This window comes from Morone saxatilis, unplaced genomic scaffold, assembly GCF_004916995.1.
Source record: "Morone saxatilis isolate NCDOM2014 unplaced genomic scaffold, NCSU_SB_2.0 Contig16, whole genome shotgun sequence".
NCBI lineage: Eukaryota > Metazoa > Chordata > Actinopteri > Moronidae > Morone > Morone saxatilis.
The window spans coordinates 21,815,641-21,832,373 of record NW_023339718.1 but is presented as its reverse complement, the minus strand read 5'-3'; the positions used below and the strand labels follow the sequence as shown (position 1 = coordinate 21,832,373).

Here is a 16,733-nt window from a genome sequence, read left to right as displayed (position 1 = left end):
TATATAGATTTGTTTTAATCAGCTAAAAAGTTTAAATCAACCCAAAATGCAAAATTTGACAGGCACCTTAGACATTTGGACTTGGCCAGCGACTCCATATCAGAATTTGTTAGCGTTGCCATGACAAAGCAGGGGTGAAACATCTATCATTCATCTGAGACAGGAGTCAAATATTTTTGTCGTCCGTGGCAAGCTCAGGTGGACGGAGTGGTGGCAATAGACAACCATAAGACAAAAGAACTGAAAAAGAAAGGTAAACACACCTAATTTCAGTCAAAAATATACTAAGAAAACATTTAATTAAAAAAGTTTGCTGGAAAGGTTAAATTGGTATGGAATATAGTGAATTTGAATAAATACATTTCCTGAAAAAAAAATCACAACATCAGAAGCCCTAGGCACATACTAATGAAAGGACATTGTAACATTCTTAATTCATTTATGACGACCCAAATTTCCCTTTGGGGATTAAATAAAGTCTATCTATCCTATCTATCTATCCTATCTATCTTATCTATCTATCTATCTATCTATTCTATATATCTATCTATCTATCTATCTATCTAATCTTATCTAAAGATTCCCCTGGCTCAGGCTAGTTGTGCTAACTGAATATTACAATAAGAACTAGTGTTTTATTCAAACCACCAATTCCCTCCAACACTGCTCTGCCAGCTTACAACCTCCATTAAAATGTACTTAAGCTTTACAGGGAGGGACTGACCACATCCAGGCGACGCAATGTCAATAGATCACAGAGAGATCCTGAGATGGGTACACTCCCATGCTGTTGGGAATTCTTAGGAATTATAATGAAACTCAGTAATGCACACATTCCTCCCTGGAAATGCATTTATTTCAATAATGAGAAGGTGGTTGTGGTGCTATTTGGGGGGACATATGTGGTGTTTGTGGGGCGGTGGAACTCCACCGCCCCACAAACACACATATGTCCCCCCAAATAAGCACCACAACCACCTTTCTCATTATTGAATAATGCATTCAGGGAGGAGTGTTGCATTACTGAGTTTTCATTATAAATTCCTAAGAATTCCCACAGCATGGAGTGTACCCATCTCAGGATCTCTCTTGTATCTATTTGACATTGCTCGCCTGGATGTGTTCAGTCCCTCCTGTAAAGCTTAAGTACATTTTAAGTGAGGGTTGTAAGCTTGGCAGAGCAGTGGTTGGAGGGATTGGTGGTTGAATAAACACTAGTTCTTATTGTAATATTCAGTTAGCACAACTAGCCTGAGCCAGGGGAATCTTTAGATAAGATTAGATAGATAGATAGATAGATAGATATATAGAATAGATAGATAGATAGATAGATAAGATAGATAGGATAGATAGATAGGATAGATAGACTTTATTTAATCCCCAAAGGGAAATTTGGGTCGTCATAAATGAATTAAGAATGTTACAATGTCCTTTCATTAGTATGTGCCTAGGGCTTCTGATTTGTGATTTTTTTTTCAGGAATGGTATTTATTCAAATTCACTTATATGCCATACCAAATTTAACTTCCAGCAAACTTTTTTAATAAAATGTTTTATTAGTATATTTTTGACTGAAATTAGGTGTGTTTACCTTTCTTTCAGTTCTTGTGTCTTATGGTTGTCTATGCCACCATCCGTCCACCTGAGCTGCCACGGACGACAAAATATTGACTCCTGTCTCAGATGAATGATAGATGTTTCACCTGCTGTCATGGCAACGCTAACAAATTCTGATATGAGTCGCATGCAAGTCAAATGTCTAAGGTGCCTGTCAAATTTTGCATGTGGTGATTTAAACTTTTTAAGCTGATTAAAACAAATCTATATAATCTGTGTGTGTATGTATCTCTAGGGGAACATAATCAAGTGCTTTAAGCTGCAGTGCAGTTGTAGCCTTATTGTCCTTTCGAAGTGAATACCACTTGCACTGTGTGTTGTCAGTTGTTACCAAGCTACAGTGAGCAACAGAGATGCTGGACTAACAGCCCCCCAATTTTGTAAATCCAGTTAGCTTGTTAAACTAAGTACTAAAAACTACTTGGATTAGTACTGCGTATTTGCAAAATTTTGTTTCTGTACTGTGTGCCAGTAAAGTTTTTAAAAGAACTGGAATGGATTTCAGAGTCATTTTGGCATTAAGCGTGTTTGAAAACCAAGTTGTTTAATTAATGCCAGTTCTTTAATCTGTATGTAGCAGAATATGAGATTCTACACAGCCACACAGCACTTGTAACAAGCACAAAACTGTGCTTTAGAAACATTGATGTGTAAAGATCAAGTAGCACTTTTAGGCCTGACTTGTACCTAAAAGCCGATGATGAAGTAAAGAATCCCGCCCAGGCTGACTGAGCTGAATTTGATGTTGACAGCGCTGATAGCATCACTGGTGGACGACGAGGCAAATTGGCCAGTGCTCCCTAAAGCTTTTTATCTTGATGAACAATAGAGCGGAAACCAGAAAAACAGCCGGGAGTGTCAAATATACAGCTTTCATCAATGACGCATTTGATGCTGATGAAGGCTGTGGGAAAACAGTCAAAACGCATGTGATGATGTGCACACAGATTTATCATTTTGTGAGAATAGTGGCTATTTTCCCAGTTTCGTACAAATTCCAGTCTTTCACACCTCACTTTATCTTTATTTTTCTGACACCTCCAGCTGCTATTTGAAACCACTGAGCTGCCCGTTTGATTGATAGTTCCCTCGCTACCTGCTAAGCTCCTCCGAAGCCAAAGAAAAGCAGCTAAAGACCCCCGCAGGCAATGACAGAGCTCATAACCTCTCATTGAGATGTCTGTCTTTGAAATTAGTGGATATGTACTTGATGCTTCACTGCTGTTTTATCTCAATGAAGACAGGCATTATATGTGATGAGTGAATAGCCATCCTTGTTTGCTATGATAAAGCTACTGTACTGGACAAGGTATTAAAGGGTTTTAAAACAAATATCAAGGTAGCTTCGACTGCCTTTAGTCATTTGTTGAAAACCTGCTTGGGAGTTAGTACTGATACTTGTTTTGTCTCCTTTCCTTGCAGATATCTGGGAATCACACGGCCCCTCACCTACCCAGCCCGCCAGAACGGTCAGTTGATGGCGAAGATGATCTTGGGAGTGTGGCTGGTGTCAGCTTCCATCACCCTCCCACCTTTCTGCGGCTGGGCTAAAAATGTCCACACAGCCAGTGTGTGCCTCATTAGCCAAGACTTTGGCTACACCATCTATTCCACAGCTGTAGCCTTCTACATACCTATGCTGGTCATGCTGGTCATGTACTACAAGATCTTCAAGGCAGCTCGCAAGAGCGGCGCCAAGCACCGCTTCACTGATATTTCACGCCGCGAGCGCCTCGAAACAGTGGCTAATGAGACGCTGCGAATGCAGGGCCTGAAACCGCCCGGTGTGACAGAGGAGTGTGTATCCTTGTCCCGCCTGCTGAACCGTGAACGCAGAAACATCTCCATCTTCAAGCGAGAGCAGAAAGCAGCGACAACTCTGGGGGTGATCGTGGGGGTATTTGCTGTGTGCTGGCTGCCATTCTTCATCCTGTCCACTGCCAGGCCCTTTATCTGTGGAGTGGAGTGTAGCTGCGTGCCCATCTGGCTGGAGCGCACTCTGCTCTGGTTAGGCTACGCCAACTCATTAATGAACCCGTTCATCTACGCCTTCTTCAACCGAGATCTGCGATCCACTTATCGTGACCTTCTCCGCTGTCGATATCGCAACATCAACCGTCGACTGTCTGCCGTGGGTGTGCATGAGGCTCTAAAGGTTTAAAGCAGCAGCTTATATTGACTCTCCAAAAGTGTGGTGTGGTGGCCCTGTGCTTGTACACTTGGTGCTTAAAGGGCGACGTGTACTGTACACAGCAGGCCTTTAGATAAGACAAAGACTGACAGAATGGGAGTCACTGTTGGTGGCTCTATGGCACCGTCGCAAAGGCAGAAAGACAGCACGATCACTCTAGTGTGTGTGTGACTCAGTCATTCTATTTTGGGAAAGAAAATCATAGAGCGTACTTGATGGGCTATTCAAGTCGACACTGCTTTTGTGCATATGCCACAATTCCGTCCTGGCTCCGGATTTATGGTAGGATAATGTAGTGACAAAGGAAATGACATGTAAACACAATAAATCATCCTAGGGCTTTCAAATGGAACAGAAAGCAAACAGATTTCTGTATAATAACAAAATTGATGTTTGAAACATTTCTTTTGTTTTCAATGTCTTCTGAACATCTTTATCTAAACATGCATTTGAGCACATCCCAGATTCATTTCAACCAGAAAGTGAACACTTGGAGGTGTATTGTGCTTTGTGCCAAGATTAAATATAATTTATATCACTTTACCTCTAGTCATATCTTTCAGTTTGGACCTCTGACTAAATTTAACAGGAGCACCTTAAATATTTCACAAATGTTTAATATGTGGTGATGCCAAGGGAATGGAGGTGGGTGGAAAATGGTGTTAAAATGCATCTTCCATTCATTAAATCTCAGTGTTTGTTGCTATAAAAAGAAACGGAAAGTGGTTTGTTTAGTGTCTGCATGAAACATATTTGTCTTACATGCCACTGTATACATAGATCATAAGAGATTTTGAGTAGTAAGTGACAGCTCGGCAGAAGTGTTTCCATGTTCAACTTTATTGCACACTTGAACTCAAAATGAACTCAATACTGTATGTGTCAGAAACCATGATACTGTGGACTTTTTTCACTTGTTATTTTGCCTTCATTCCACATTTGGCTGCTGACCTTATTGGAACCTATTGAACTCAGTTTCACTTTCGGAATTTACATGTTCTTGAGACTCTTTTGCTCCACTGGTTGTCAACAGTGTTTCTATCTCCCTTTTGAACCAGGATGTGGTCACTGCCATCCTGACCACACTCCAGTTTGAACTCTTTGGTGACCTGTATGAACCTGTGTCATATCAGTCATCGGTTGAGCAGTGTGTGCTTTTTCTACCTCGATTTTTGAGAACACTGTACATTTCCTCCAAACAGATGTTCCGCTGTCTTGCATCATTTTGTAATTAACTGCTGTTTTATATTGTGGAATATCGATCTGTTGACAACTGCTCTGTGATTGCTCTGTCTGACTGCTTTGTCGTTACCTTCAGAAAGAAGCTGGGGAAGTGGCAAAACATTTCATCACTTTGTAAATAAAAAATCACTTGGTTAAAATGACCGTGGACTACATTGGTAACCTCAGATGAAAACCATTCATAAACTGGTTCAGTGATGGAGATGTAGTTCTTTAGACTGAGACGCAAAGGATCTTTTTTCTCTCATTTTCAAACAGGAGACAATCCACATAGGCCTCCTTGCTCTCTTGCCCCACAGACCATATACTCATCAAAAGCCTGATGCACTCGTGGTTTTGAGGTTTGTTGTGCAAAATTCATCATCCTTGCTGACTAGATTGATAGGTCTATCATTAGGAATAAAGACAAACCTTAAGGCCTGCTATACGCCTTTGAAACATCCATGGCATTTCTTAAGAATTAGCACCAAGGCTGTTGTGCTACAGCAAGGACTCTGGAGACATGTTTAAGGATGATGACCCAAAAAAGATGCCTTTATTCTCTGTCAGCTTGGAGCAAAATCTTTTATTCAGAGTCTGGGTGACAGCTGTCTGCTTTCTTTCATGAGTGAAACTGTCCTGTAGAGAAGCAGGAGAGAGGAAAGAGTCTGACGTGTGATGTGTTGTGTCTTGCGATCAGGAGTAGTTAGAAGTTCAAATACTCAAACCAGTATGGAACAAATTACACTTGGAGGTTTGAGGAAGCGCTCAGGTGTAAGAGTGTTAATGTATGTAACCATCTCAGTACAGACTTATTCAAGCTGTGTTTGTATATACATGATAAATATCCAGTTTAAAGGTCCAGTGTGTAACATTTAGGAGGATCTAGTGGCAAAATAATCTATTGAAAATCAGAATCATTGTGTTTTTGTTATCTTAAAATTAGCTGTTTATATCTACAGAGGTATTGGATCCTCTTTCCATGTAGTCCACCATGTTGAAAAGCCATGTTTCTACAGTAGCCCAGAATACTCCCTATGCACACTTTCTTAATTTATACTTTTCACGTCTAGACGAGGCAAGTCGTGACACTAATCTTCTTATGTAGGGGTCAGCAACCTTGGGCATGCGTGCCAGCATTGGCATGCAATACCTCAACCAATGGCACACAAGCAACACCAAATGACCTTTTCGACAGCCATTAGCAGTTGCGTTCCCTGTCTTATTAAAGCCCCTCATGCCTGTACATACATTTAAACTCAGATGTGGATATATTTTATTTTCAAGGATGGCAGCCTTCTTGTATAGAGCTCTTGTATATAATTATGATGTCTTGATTATGGAAGAATTTTCTCTTGTTGCTATGCACGTTGCCTATGAGAAAAAATACTGTAATAAAATTACAGATGCATTGGAGATTTAAATTTTGATGTGGTGTCAGAATTAAAATGTTGATATGGCAAACTGAATAACAAGAATATTTGAAAATGGCACCTCATATCTGGCCTGCTGTGAGGGATCCCTTTTTACATGAATATCATATATTATTCTTATTATAAGAATAATTATAGCGTCTTTAACATGCTGATGTGTAGTATTTACAGAGTTCACCATCTCAGTTTAACCTTTCAGCTTGCTAACATTTAGTTATTAGCCATCTGAGGGTCATGTCATTAGTTTTGCCAGTATTTGTTCATAGACTAAAATCTAATTTGCTAGCCATGCAGGTAGCATCAAGGCCACTGCAGGTCTTCTTTCAAAGCAAGCGAAATAAGATTCATTTTACTGTAATGAATAAAGTGGAAACAGGCATTTTGTTGTTGAACTGAAGTGGATGGTTTGTATCATTGAACACCTGTGTGCCAACAAAAAGTGCTGCTGCCCGCATTAGCTCGTTAAATCAGGCCAAAATATCTTTCTGATATCAGTTCAAATTTCCAAAGCTGTGTTAATATTCTTTACTATGTCATCACATTATATTCCAAAAATCATCTGCTTGTTTGGGTTGGCAGTACATTTGGCCAATTCCTGCATATTGCCGTCTGTCAAATGATTTGGTTCCCAATTAGAGCATATGGACTTTTCTAATTATACTTTTCATTGTCACCATGAGTATCTCTCCAAGTCCACTGAACACACTGTTACATAACTCAGCACTATACAACAATAACAAAAACCCATATCAGAATCCAAGGGATGAAGTCTATTTAAATAGGGCTTTGTGGCCTATGTGTGTCTATTTGGGGCACAGCGGCATAAAAATGTTTAAAACTCCCTGCAGTAAAGAGCAGGAACATGGCCTCGGCCAACATGTTGACATTTTGTTTTAGCACATGAAATAGCAGGCAGCCCTTGTGGACTTTGTGCGTCTCCCCTAAGATGTCCAGTCTCCCAGAAGCCATGTCAACAGGCGTTACTCTCGGGGAATGAGCACCATTGTGCCTGAGAGGAGTGCCTGCTCTCTCAGTTCGTGTGGCTCGCCTCCTGCGCTCCCTCCTAATGTGTGTCATCACTATCTATGAACGGGAGAAGAGGGTGAAATGTTTACGTGTGATGTAGTAAATTCATTAAAGGGAGAAAGGATAGCAGCAGATGAGTCTTTCACATATGCTGCCCACGGGCTCAGTTGCCAGCTCTGACAGGCTGTGGGGGCTGACGGGGGAGCATACACTGTGGCTTTGCTATTTTTAATCTGCCCCAGTAATTAAGGGGGGACGCTTTGATTAAGCATGGGGAAAGAGATCTGAAGCGCTACAATTTTACTATCTCACAATGTAACCCCCATATGTATACACTCTGTGATTAGGAGTTTTTGTTTGATGGTTGCCAGCAGTTAAACTATGATGACCAGCAAGAGATAGAGGTAATTATTTGCCACATTTTATTTGGATATTGTGCCTACAGATTGTTTATAGACCATTCGTAACATTTCAACAGCTTATTAGTTGAGATTCGAGAACCGTTTGCTGATATTAGACCACTGTGTATGACTTTGATTAGGTTTAGGCACAAAAAACATCTTGGTTAGGGCATGTTCATGAATTGTTACGTATTCTGTATAGATGATCTACAGACAAAGAAAAACAAATGAAATCTTACAGATACTCCATTTTACTAATCTCTACTGCTGATTGTTATAGAGTACAATGGTAAAACAATCTGCCCATATATATATTCTGTATCATTTTATTGTTGACATATGAACACAGCACAATATTTGTCTATAACATCATACATGGTACAGATTTCATTCAAGTTTATACTTGTGTGTGTGGCATATGACACAAACAACACATATGGACATACATACACACTGTATGTTTTATTTTTGATGTCATGTTATATTCATGTCACGTTCAGATACCATATACAAACCATTTTACATAGTGTAAAACCTCTATGGAATCTGTAGGAAAGAGTGTGTCCATCAACATTCAAGCCTCTAAAAATCTAGTCAAACAGTCTGAGAGGGGAAAATCACTAACATATGCTCACAACATATGGGCATGCAAACCATGACAAGAGGTTGCAAAGAGATGTTGCTTCATATTAAGAGGTCACAACCAATTAAAGGTACAGTGTGTAGGGTTGAGTGGCATCTAACTGTGTAGATTGTAACTCACTCACTTTCCAAGCCGAGGGAGAAACTACGGTGGCCACGAAAAAAAGGATATTTTTAGAGAAGACCTGCAGTGTCTGTAGATAAAAATGGCTTGTTCTAAGGTAACAACCAATCTCGTAAAAAAACAGAAAAGGACCAATCTATAGCCAGTGTTTGGTTTGTCAGTTCTGGGTCACTGTGGGAAAATGGTGGACTCTACACGGTCGACATGAAAGGTGACCTGATGTGTCTGGAGATAAAAACAGCTTATTCTAAGGTAATGAAAACACAACGATTCCTATATTCAGGTGATTATACACAAATGAAAAAATACCTTTAAATATTATATTCCATTTCTGCCAACAGATCCTCCTAAATGTTACATACTGGACCTTTACCGTGTCAGGAATTATTTATAAGATCATTCACACTGTCTGGTTTAAGGATAAATATTCAGTTCATGTGCACAGATGAACCGAATGCCAAAACTTTAGTTGCATAGTTATTCCGCAGTAGCAGCAATATGCTAAATGTTTCAAAGCATGTTATCTGCAATCCACAGCATGCACGTGTGTGTGTTTTCTCTCAGCTCCATCAACAGGAAACCCATTATCTCACTGCTTGGTAAATGCTCATTGGCCCTTTGTTCTATCTTGATGAATAATGGACCCCACCTTTGTTATGCCAAACACAAAGCATGATTTATGCCACAGTAAAGTTACTCAGCACTTTGCCCTTTTCCTCTTCCTGCCCCTGGAGATTGCTGGGTAAATAGGTTGACAAGCTGGGAATCGCAAAATAAAACTCAGATCTTTATCTGTGCACTGGTTACTAATCCATCATCCTCAATGTCAAATTGTACGGGAAAGTCTGACATACCAATATTGCTGCTGACGTATAAAAGTTGGTTATCTCCAGCTTTTTAGGAATTTAGGGTTTCTAACCGTAAGTTTGTAAAACTCCCTCAAAACATCAAGAACTGTCTATTATTTCAGTTCAGTGAAGTGAAACAGAAACAGCAAATTGAGGTCAGATGGTGTTTTCCCAGGGACATGCAAATGACTTAAAACATCAGCAGCCCAAAACAACTCCCTTCATAACCTAATTCTCATTTCTGAAAGCACTTTGGCTGCATATTTTCATTTTAGTCTTTGATCCATCAATACCAATGCTACTATTCGAATATGATGCAGTGCTGGATCTGGTTCAAGAGCTCACTGATTAGTTACGTAGGCAAATCTGATTTGAGTGGCTTCCTACAGAGACAAGTAATAAATCAACAAAATAAATCAAATCACAGACCTTGTGTCAGTGACGCATGAATCTCTGCGTTGTTTAGACACATGTAGCACTTTCAAATGTTATTTTTCTCTCCCATAAAGTCCCTCCGAAGCGCTCCACAGAGCTTCAAAGGGCCAAAGGCAGGGCAAAAGTCACACAAAAAGTAATGACATTCAGCAAAGGGCCACAGGTCGGATTTGAACCCATGGCCGCTGCAGTAAGGACTCAGTCTTCGTACCTGGGGTGCCAGCTCTACCAGGTGAGCTATCAGGGCACCCCACTGTGAGCATTTTAGCATGCAGACATTAGCGTTTAGCTCAAACCTCTGCTTTAAGTAAAGCCTCACAGAGTTGCTGGCGTGCCTGTAGACACCTGTCTTGTATCCTTTTTTCTCCTCTAATTGTTCTGTTTATCAGCTCACATTCAGTTTAATGTTGCATTTCTGCCCTTCACTGAGGATCCTTTCACAGAGAACAGTGAGAATGCAATTACAAGGGGAAAGACAAGGGTGAAAAAAAGATGGGATGCATGATAGCCACACCGTGCTCTATGGTTTAGTTCAAGTGACCTTTAGTAAGGCACTTCACTTTCTGTTATCACTTATCTGCCAGCTGGTGGGACCAAAACCAAACTGTTGATGGCTATGCAAATATGTCTTGGGGGAAGTAGGTATGGGAAATATTTGGTCACAACATGCAAGCATGTATGTCATTTGACAACACAAGACAGTGATAAAGAGTGTAATTTACATTTTGAATAAGTACAGGCCCTCTATAATTTTATTTATTGTACCCTTATTAGTGTTTAGTTAGCTTGAATGATTGACTTGAGCAGTCATAAACCATCCATGTTTGCTTTTCTTTCTGTATGTTTTAGAAGACATTGTATATGGTAGATTGTTTTAAAATGAGATTCCTGGAATAGTAAGCGCTTGCACAAACATATGGCATATGCATATGTGCTTGGTAATGTTTTTTTTTTGTTTTTTTTTGTTCTTTTCATTCCACGTGTCATCAGGAGGTAGACAGAGCCCAAGCCCCTCGTCCATTGTAATCCCCGAAGCAGTGCATATAACACAAAATCTAAGAACTTGAAATTGTTGAAATCAGCTATAGAGCTAGATCTCTAGTGTGCAGTCACCTAAAAGCCTTTGCAGTGACCTTATAACTCTCAGAGACAATACTCTGTTGAAAGAACAATCACAAAGTCAAGAGACAAACAACAAGCCAGTGCCACAATTCTGCTCTCCTTTGATTTTCTGTTCTCAGACATCTCAAACCCCTTCGGGTCCATTCCCACACACACCACCCTATCCGATCACATGATCTGCGACAATTTGTCATTCACTTCACGTGCTTCTGTAAGTCAAGCAGACAGTCAAACAGGACAGAAACTGAGCTGCGCTTGATAGTACAAGCAGCACTTATCAATGATTAACTTGCCTTCTACCAGCATTTTTATTTCATGGTGCTCTGAAATATTTTCATTGACAGCAGTTTTGCTCTGGAAGAAGTGCTTGTTTACAGGATATGGGCAGTGATGGATTTTAAATTTAAATATTGTTTCATCTTTAAAGATGGGAGTGGTTTGTCTTCTCCATATGAAACAGTTGTAGTAGCTTGTAACATTAAATGTGTCTTTTGTGGCATCTAAAGCCTCTAAAATGTAGCACTCTCTGTACGCTGGTTGTGATCACAGGATTTAAGATTTCAGTGTAAAATCCTATTTAGTACCGAAGCACACTTTCTGTCCTGATTTAGCATTCCTTTATAAGCATGAACTGGCTTTGATCTGATCGCACTGCCCTAGCAGGAGATGTCCAATCCTCCACATTTCGGCGAGGTGGCCGACAAGTGGGAAGTGAATAGTGCCTGAGAGAGTGGAGCTCAGGCGTCACATCACATTACCTGAGGATGCATCAGCTAGGTCAAGTCATCTGTGTCTGCTGCTGCGGGTTGATGTTCCCCAGCTGCACCAAGAAAGCTCTGTCTCTCCTGGGACAAACTTACGCGCCAACCTCACAAAAATATTATCAGATGTGGAGGGCGGGCCAACGTGGGAGCTGTGTGAACTCGGCTCATCATTGACACACCAGTTGGCAGAAGGGATGTGAAGGCTGTGGCTAATCCTGCTGCCATCTAAGGGCCCTAGCTAGCGCGATTTCCTGCCTCAAATCCCCTGCAGAAGCTTATGGGTGTGATCACACCTACACTGTGTTTTCTTTAGTCTGAACCTTGGCGGAAAACTTTACTTTACTGCAGTTACATGATATTTTTTTCTTGACCTACATCCCATCCATCTTCCACAGGTTCACTGATAGTTAAGCCAGGCTCCATTTGATTTTCTGCAAATTTAACTAGCATCTGTCTCTTGCTATACCATTCCTCCTCCGTTCCTCTAGTGCTGTCTTTTCTTAGATGTCTAAGGAACTAAGGAAAAGGACGACCCCCTCCTCCCACTGTTGTGAATAAATCATTTATATTTGATATTTGAATTATTGAACATACAACATATTACTCTCAGTGACGGTAAAAACTGACTGTAGCCAAAAGAGATACTAACTTTTTAGGGAAGTGGGCATGAAAGCAGCTAAGCATCTGCTGAAAGTGCATACTGGGTTGTCTTGTGAAAAAGCAGACCTACATTCAGTTAGACAGGAGGCCTTGGGTATATAACTTATTCACTTCACAACACTCAGACTGGACTCGGCTGCTGTGACTGGGTCAATGCTGTGGTGTGTTAGGTTCAATTTGCAGTGCTGGAACTCCACTTGAAGAGGCTGGAGGTGATGAATGGGTACTCAACCATAAGAATGGCTTTCACAGCCATAAATCAGCATTTGCACATACAGTACAAAGTCAATACCACTGAAGAGTCATTTTCATGTAACCCAGGCTACATGACAGGTAACCTTTGCTTCAGGTCTGCCACTAGCTTGCTGTTGAATTTATTTTAAGCATATTGCATATTGCAAAAAGAGGCAGTAGGTTGGACATTAAGATTAGTAAATAATGTAGGATTAATTGTTTATTAGTGAAAATGAAAAGTTAATTCATCTCTTTTAGATTCATAATATGCATACACATATACAATACACATTAAGTAGGGTTGAGTAAAAAGTCTCACATGCTAACATGAGAAGATTGAAACTGCTTCAAACCACTTAACCACAGCGAGAAACGTTTCCCCACAATGTTGCTGCGCCTGCAAATGCTTTTGTTGCATAACCATCATCACCTGTTTAGATGGTCTGCTCAGAAGATATAAACAGTCCTTTAAAAAATATTTAAACATTAGTTTAAATATTTTAAATATATAGGGCACCTAGTCTTCAGGGACTGTATGACCCCCACAAACAAAAGTTGTTTAACGCTGAGCCTCACTCGCAGCAAACAGCTTTATTTTGCAATGCATGGCGTCCTAAATGGGGTCTAATTACAGCTAATCATGTGTCTAATTGGCAATCCCCATCCTAATGAATTATCTCTATGATTCCTATTGCGAATTCTATGCCAAACACACACTGCATTGTTCCATGACAACAAGGCTTTTTTAATGGAGATCAGCAAAAACTGTTTACAGAACTGTCTGAACGTTTTATGTGGAGAAGAAAATAATCCTTAACTGACATCTGATTGAAATAGGAATCCTCAGTTAGTATACCGGTTGACAACAGGCAGATAGAGATCCTTTAGAACACTGTGGTTTGGTGGTTGTTCCCACTTTGATTTCAATCACCCAGTCTTTTCACACATGCTCGCTCACAGGTGGGTCCATTTGTCCTTTCTGAGTATATGGTATGAGTAATTCACAGCAATGCCCATCAGACCCGACGGCGCTGGTTTGTCACTATACTTCTTATCCTCCACTGGAATATAAAGAGAGGTCTGGTTTAATACATTGACACTGTTTATTTCCACTCAGGTTAGTTCTATTTAATGTAGATGATTCCCTCCTTGTATATCTGCTGAAGTCATGATAAAAAAACAAGATCTCTATAGGTGGATGTGGCAGAACCATGTGTTAGTGCCGACTGGGGAGTGAGTGGCCACAGGTGACTTACAAATTACACACTGTCCATCCGTCTTCAATAATTACTGTAACCTCTCTGACCTCTAACCTAACCCCTTGATGGCCTCTACCCCATGCAAGTGCAAAGATAGACCTCCCAGGGGGGCTTGGGCACCTGCCATTGGGCCTTTTACAAAGAAAGTGCCCGTTATTTGTTGCTTTTATTTTTGCACACAGCCTGCCCTGCCAAACAAATACATTGATTGAATCAAAATATCAGATCGGGAGATTGGTCCGATGCCCTGTACTCTCCCTCCCTCCTGGTTTCCTGCCACAGCAGCGAGCACTGTGTTCGAGCCTTATTACGGTGATAGAACACAATAATGTTTGCATATGCTTGCATGTTCATACAGGCTAATGGACTTGAATGGCAATTTTTTTTATTTTAGGCTTCTTACTTTATAACCATTCATGCTACTGGATTGTTGTGTAGGGTATGCTAGTTCTTCATCACTGACAGCGTACTGACAGGCCCCCTCCCTCTACTGTAACAGGATCTAAGGTATCTAAGTCCTTGTCACCATCAGCTCATTTCCTGTAGTTACTGTGAGTGTAAGTGTGTGTAGTGTGTCGTGTGATTGTTGGTGTGTGTGTGTGTGTGTGTGTGAATGATGATGATTATACCATTTTGTCTGCTGGTTTACTTTAGGGTTCACTATCCCTTTGCCATATAGCGATTTAACTATTTGAATTTTCATGAATTTGGGCCCCTGCCCCTCTAACATCCTCTGCACGTCCCTGCTCTATCCAACTAATCTTGTTACCCTCCAACCAGCCCAAAAACACATTGATACATCTGTCCGCTTTACCACAGCTGACTGGAGCAATCACAGTGTGATATCTGTGATCCAGTTCCTTCCATAATATCATTAGCTGTTCATGCGTACTTAATTTCCTTGTGCTCAGCTTATCCACAAGAAGGAACGTGTAATTCTGGGTGTAATGCACTGAGGTAATAACGCCTGATAGGCGAGCAGGAAGAAATAATCAAATCATAAATAACACAATGAGCTTCTGTCTTTATTATGGTTACTGAGGCAGAACAGTGGCACTGATCACTTGTCTTTTATTTCGTTGTGGATCATAGTGGGAGCAGTGGACATGTCACAAGCTATCAGGCTCAGCTCTGGCATCATTAGCAGTGACTCCAATGAGGTGCAGTTTACCTGTGAGTGGATCTTGATGGGTTGAATGGAGATGAGTGCTCAGGCTTCACTTTCTCCATTTCTAATGTTGAATTTAAAGCAACTCACAGTGGGGCATTTGGGAGCTAACTTTCATGAATAATTTTGGAATAATGTTGTTGCAAAACACCAGTAGACCTCATATTTATGTATGCAGTGAGACAGAAAAGCAGCATTTGTACCTCAGTTTTCTCAGAAGTGAACTTTACCTTCTGCACTATTTGTATTAATTGAATTCCAGCTGCTTTTGCTTTGATTTTATAGTTAGGGAGGCGTAATAATAGGGCGCAGGTGCGACCTATGTGCCCTTAACAGAGATGAAGGACGATGGTAAATCATGTATCTCAGTCAAAGCAGCTGTGCCGTACTGCTGTACTGATCCTAAATGCGTATAATTACAGGGAACACTGCCCATTGTCCGGTCAAGCTAATTAATTAAGCGTGCTATAAATTAATCACAGTCTGCGTATTAATTTTCTGATTCAGTGGTAATTAGTGTAAATGCCATTAAATAGCGCCCAGTTACTTCATGCTTCCATTACTTCATGTGGCATTTGATCTGTCCCTGCCCTCACTGCACTGAAGTAGTTTAGAGCAGCTTATAAAAGGCCATACGTGTGTCTTCTCCATCTCATTTTAAACGCAGGGCGCAAAGCGTGCGTAATTTTGGTGCCATTGCTAATTTACAGGCTTCAATGTCAGAGCAGCTGTAGTTGCTAACTTTGGAAACTTACCTATCGACGCTGATCACACACAGGGTCATGATGGAGGCAGTGCAGCACATTACATCCATGCCGACGAAGATGTTGCAGAACACGTCTCCAAAAAGCCACTTGCCCCCGGTGAGGTCTGTCACTATCACAAACGGCATCACAACAATGGCCACCGAGAGGTCAGCCACTGCCAGGGATACCAGAAGGTAGTTCGAAGGTTGCCTCAGCTTCTTCACCACGCACACCGCGATCACCACCAGCGTGTTTCCCATGACGGTGACCGCCGTGATGATCGCCAACATCACCCCGATAATGATCTTCTCCGGGCGCCCGAAATCCAGCAGCTGCTCCCCGCACGACTCGTTCCCCATGGTTGTGGGACTGGTGGTGACGGTGTACAAAAACTGCAGACTAGTGCCATTGATAACTTCGGAAATATCCTCTTTCTTGTTAAAAGTGAGCTCAATTTCCGAAGTATTAAACATCACGACAACGTTAACTCGGTAACGTTGGGGGTGCAAGGGACGCCTCGCCAGTGCACTCCAATTACGCGCATATTTGGATATGTGTAACCTGCGCTCGGCTTCTGTCCAGCGGTTTTAGATCGAGGCTGTTGCAGCTGCACCACATGAGAGCTGCCAACAACTCACTGGGGCTCTTGACTGGTTCCTGTTTAAGAATGATCCGCTGAGGAAGTGCTATAGATGCGTGCTGCATCGCCAGAGGCTAAAATAACTTCTACTCCAAAACTATCAATGAAAAAAAGTTATAAAATATAAACATTGCTGCTCCCCAAGTGCTTGTTTCTCAGTGCACTGACGGATAAATGTGGACTATTTGGGGAGTTGCGCCGC

At 41.1% G+C, this 16,733-nt stretch overlaps 2 protein-coding genes across 2 annotated transcripts in view; one reads left to right on the top strand and one right to left on the bottom strand.

The window, feature by feature from the left end:
• Positions 1-5,171, top strand: part of LOC118325592 (5-hydroxytryptamine receptor 7-like) — a 46,490-nt gene extending 41,319 nt beyond the window's left edge. The window contains exon 2 of the mRNA XM_035658311.1: positions 3,040-5,171. Coding sequence (XP_035514204.1) covers positions 3,040-3,778 — 739 coding nt within the window. The 3' untranslated portion in view covers positions 3,779-5,171. The remainder of the gene's footprint in view (positions 1-3,039) is intronic.
• An 8,598-nt stretch (positions 5,172-13,769) lies between these two features.
• On the bottom strand, positions 13,770-16,659 carry LOC118325591 (5-hydroxytryptamine receptor 7-like). Its single transcript, XM_035658310.1, has 2 exons — positions 15,901-16,659; positions 13,770-13,779 (listed from the first exon to the last, which is right to left on the bottom strand). Exons 1-2 carry the CDS (start codon positions 16,362-16,364, stop codon positions 13,770-13,772), a joined length of 474 nt encoding a protein of 157 aa, XP_035514203.1. The 5' UTR covers positions 16,365-16,659.
• Between the last annotated feature and the right edge of the window lie 74 nt (positions 16,660-16,733).